The 5035-nt window shown below is 33.8% G+C and overlaps 1 protein-coding gene across 1 annotated transcript in view; it reads left to right on the top strand.

Moving 5' to 3' along the window:
* Positions 1-2346: 2346 nt before the first annotated feature.
* LOC134602263 (interleukin-20-like) overlaps positions 2347-5035 on the top strand; it is a 7560-nt gene continuing 4871 nt past the window's right edge. Inside the window, exons 1-3 of the mRNA XM_063447031.1 lie at positions 2347-2434; positions 2862-2959; positions 4430-4492. Of these exons, the coding sequence (XP_063303101.1) occupies positions 2347-2434; positions 2862-2959; positions 4430-4492 (249 nt within the window). The remainder of the gene's footprint in view (positions 2435-2861; positions 2960-4429; positions 4493-5035) is intronic.

Below are 5035 nucleotides of genomic sequence, written 5' to 3' on the forward strand. Positions count from 1 at the left end.
TCCGTGGAAAAAAATATTCTGCTGTGTATTCTGTTATACATTAATGGTCAAAGTCATGCATTTAGCTACACCACCAGGTGGAGCGTGATAAATATTAGTGATGATGCAGCAAAAAAAAGGTTTTCAATGTTAAGAAAAATCACAGATGCTTGGACATGTAAAAATATATCGAACACTAGATAACTTTCTTAAAGTACAAAATATGATGAGGATAAGTTTTTCTGTTTCTTTAACCCCTTAAGGACACATGACATGTGTGACATGTCATGATTCCCTTTTATTCCAGAAGTTTGGTCCTTAAGGGGTTAAATCAATTTCGTAAAGGGTTAAGATTCATGTAAATATTGTAATAATGATATCCAGCTGAGGAGCCTCCCCTAGGGTGCAAACAATGTGAAAACCCTCACCCGAAGTCAATCAGTGCATGGCTTTTTTACTCAACCAGCACATGCCCCGAAATTTCTGCGTTATTTTTTTTTAGTAATGAGTAGAAGTTACCCCAAAATGGCATTTACTAGTGTCTGTACCTAATTGGTTACACTGGCATAGAGCATTCTCAAAGTAAGTTGAAAAATTCTTATAAGGATATCAGAATAAGTATTCAAAGTGAATCTGAAGCGAATTTCAAATTTAAAGGGACACTATAGGATCAGGAACACAAACATGTAAACCTACAGTGTTAAAACCATCACCTAGCCCCCCTAGCCCCTCCTTGTCTTCCTAAATATAGTAAAATATTAATTGTATTCAAGCCTGTAGCTGCTGCCTCTGCCCCTGATCTGCCTGCTTGGCTGACATAATCAGAAATTACTCTCTGAGCCAATCACAATGCATTTCCATAGGATTGGCTGAGACTGTCAAGGAGGCAGATCAGGGGAAGAGCCAACACAAGCAAACACAGCCTTGACCAATCAGCATCTCCTCAGATGAGATTAATTGAATCAACACATCTCTATTTGGAAAGTTCAGTGTCTATATGCAGAGGGTGGAGACACTGAATGTCAGTGCACATTGTGCAGCACTGCCCCAGGAAGCACCTCTAGCAGTCATCTGAGGAGTGGCCAGTGGAGATATCCCTTGGCTGTAATGTGAACTCTGAAAAGACAGTGTTCACTGCAAAAAGCCTGAAGAGAATGATTCTACTCACCAGACCAAATACAATACGCTGTAGTTGTTCTGGTAACTATAGTGTCCCTTTAAGGTCAAATTAGTCAAACTGGAAGCATAACTGACTATTTTTAGATAGCTTAGATTCTTTCTAGTTTAGCTATTTTGACCTCAAATTTGAAATTTACTTGAATACTAAAGTGAATTCTTGTTTTTCACTTCACTGTAATTCACAATTTAGTAAATAAGCCCTTGTAAGGTTTATGCTTTATTTATCGCATAACCAAAAATAACTAATGTATATGAAGCTTTGTATGTATTCAAACGTCTTTAAAATACTTTAGTGATCAAAAAAATATACTTAATGAAATGCTCCTTGCACCATAAGCACTGCAGTGGATTCCTTTAATTTTAATGTGTTCTATGTAATCATGTATTAATATGGACAGATATAGACAGAATGAAATGATCATAACAGGATAGTAATACAATGAATTTAACAAGAAAAACTTCTAAATAAAATATGTTAAAATACTCATAGATATTTTTGTAGGTTAGTCAAGTTCTAATTTGGCATGCTCCCTTTGTCATTTTTGTTCACTGCTGCTACGTATCAATATATTATTGTCCCATATTAAGCAAAAATATTTCTAGTGAGTCTGGTACTTATCAATGAATATATGTATTTCCACAAAGGTAGGTAATATAAACAGGATATTGGATATAGAATTTAAACCACTTGTAAAAATAAAGTAAAATGATGAGGTAACAGCTATGTTACTCATGAATGGGAATTTCACCAACATGTAGAAATTAATACAGGTGCATACAGATAAACCCTTATTTAGCAAGTAAAGGAAGTATCATTAAGAACTCTAGGATATATAAGAGCAATAGTTTGAATCTTAACAATATGTACAGCTGTTGTCTAAGAAAGTACACACAGGTAAGACAATCTGATAAAGCACATATTTATGCTCTAAAACTTTAATACAAAGGAAACCTTTTTTTTTTTTTTTTAACTAATTGGAATTTTATTGGAATTAATGTTAGTGAAATAAATGTTTTCACCACGCTTTACATATTTCAAGGATTTTTCCAATTTATCAAATAAAGTTGAAAGCAGGCGTTGGGATGCTGCCTTTGATAATATTGTAAAGGGGACAGGTGTATATGCTTGAAGTTATCCCTGGGGAAATTGGGTGAATTTGGTAGATATATTTCATTATTTGAATCATTATGATAAACTTTGACTTCAATAGTTTGTATTGGAATAAGAGTTTAATTGAAGGTTACATTCTAGGTGAAGAAAATCTGATTGTAACAGGTAATTTTGTTATTTAAATCAATGTAGCAATAGCAATAGTGAATTGCCAAGGTAACTATCTCTTATCACAGACCATTAGCGAGGCTGATAATTTCTGTAAATTACCTGTTTTATGACGAATTCCTAAATTTACAGAGAAATATTTATATATCTATATAATGTAAGAATGCTATTACCAGAGGTGCCTCCTTTGTCCTGAATTAGCCATTTTTGTAAATTGTATTGATTTGAATATGGAGCACTCGGGCAGACAGACAGAAAGGGGCATTACTATGATTTTAAAATTACAATTTCAAGAAGCAGAAAAGCAGAAACTGAAAATAGTCTTAATCTCCTTGTTTCAGGTACCCATAATCAAAGCAGGGGGTCACAATGAAGATCGGTTATGGTTGTTTCGGTGTATTTCTGATTTCCTGTCTGCTGATAGAAATTCCAAAAACAGAAGCAAATTATAAAAATCTTTGTCCACTGTCAGCTGACATCTCTGAAATTAAAAGACATTTTTATTCAATCAAAGAAATCTTGGTAAGTCTTTAAATATTTTTATCCATTTTTTCTTAAATGAAAACAGGCTCTCATTTAGTATTATCATCTATACTTCAGTGATAGTTCAGTATTGTTCAACAGAATTTTTTAAAGACAATTGAAATTAGTTTTTTGTCAACTTTTTATGTATTATCCAAGACCTCTATTAACATAAGTTTCTACAACTGTACCATTAATGTATTTATTTAGACATAAAGGGGTTAAGGGAAACAAGAGATGAAAAAGGGGGGATAATATATACATAAGTGGATAAGACATTGAAAGGGGGGAATAAGCGACTTTAAAAGAGGGATAAAGATAGAAAAGATACACATAAAGGGCATACAATACACAAAAAATTGAGAAAAGAGGCACAAAAAAGGTACGGGTACACAAAAGGGGCAAAAAGATAAGAGACACACAGAAATACACTGGAAAAGACACATTTTTATGGTGGCAAAATACATGTTGGCGTGTGTCGCCAAAATCTTTATATCAGCCCTGATGACAATTATTATTATTATCGACATTTATATAGCGCCAACAGATTCCATAGCACTTTACAACATTATGAGAGGGGGGATTTAACTATAAATAGGACAATTACAAGAAAACTTACAGGAATGATAGGTTGAAGAGGACCCTGCTCAAACAAGCTTACAGTCTATAGGAGGCGGAGTATAAAACACATTAGGACAGGAAATATCAATCAAAAGTTAGAGGGGGCGGACGGGGCAAGAGATGTTTTTCTTCAGGATAGGTACTACAGTAGCATGTTTAAGGTCAGCAGGGACAACACCAGAAAGAGAGAGCAGTTGAAGATGTGTGTTAAGGAAGGCACAAGACAAAGGTAGAGAGAGATCTGATAAGGTGAGATGGGACAGGATAGAGCGGGCAAGTGGTGGGGTGAGAGGAAAGGAGAAGCACAGCCACCTCTTGTTCAGTAGCCGGGGAGAAAGTCTGAAGGGTAGGAAAGGCATGATCTACGTGTGGTTGAGAAAGAGAACGGCAAGGTGGGGAGAATTATTTCCTTAGCTGTCCAATGTTGTTGACAATTGATATTTACTAAATTCAGAAACTTCAGGGTCTTGGTAAACAGCTTTCCAGACCTAACTAGCAACTTTATTTTCTGACGACTGTGTTTTATGATTCAATACATCAGATACAGCTAATATTTAAAAAAAAAACAAAAAAAAAACTAACATTAACACCACTAGTAGATAACAATAGACATTATTGAGTTTGACTGTATAAAATTCAGCTAGTTTACATTTCTTGGTTAATACTGGTATAAAATCATTAGATAACATTTTGAATTAAAACGATGTTTGCTATGCCTCATTATAGTTCAAGAAATAAACTTCATCTGTATATGTGTAGGTTCTGTATGTGATGCTCTGCAAAAAAACAGTTTTAAGTGATCAGCTAATTCTTGAGAAAATAATTAAGGTTATGCTTTTATTGTTACAGCACAGCAAAGACCAGATTACTGATGTCAGCCTTCTGAATGTCAGCAAACTAAACAAATTGAAAGTGAGTTAAATACTGTCTTCCTAACCTCTAAAGCAAAGAATATGTGTGCGGTGGGGTTAATGGAATATTACATATGGTATTTAGAAAAGCTAAAAATGTCATTAGGCAAATTATTTTGGTATCACGCCTGTTCTTGAAGAATAAAAATGAAATTAGCCTATCAAGTAAAGAAAAGAAAAAAAGATAGATAGATAAATAAATCGTACTTTACAATGCCCCTAAGATTTCTGGCAGATGAAAAAATTATGCAACATTTGTAATCTGCTTATTTTGTGAATGACAAATAAATCTGTATAACGAATACTCAATCCGGTTCTTTTAGAAACTAATAATGAACACATTACAGAGTTAATTACAAAAATCTAAATTTTTGCTAATTAAATTTGAATGTAAGATATGGGGCAAACATAGTCAAGTTGTAACTGTGGCTGTGATGGAGAATTTTTCTAGATCAGCTACTTTCGCCTTGGTTTTTAATTTAGATTTAATTTCACGATAGTTCAGAGTCTAGTTAATAATCCTATAAATGTTTATAGTAATCCA

The sequence above is a fragment of the Pelobates fuscus genome, chromosome 1 (assembly GCF_036172605.1).
Source record: "Pelobates fuscus isolate aPelFus1 chromosome 1, aPelFus1.pri, whole genome shotgun sequence".
Taxonomy (NCBI): Eukaryota; Metazoa; Chordata; class Amphibia; order Anura; family Pelobatidae; genus Pelobates; species Pelobates fuscus.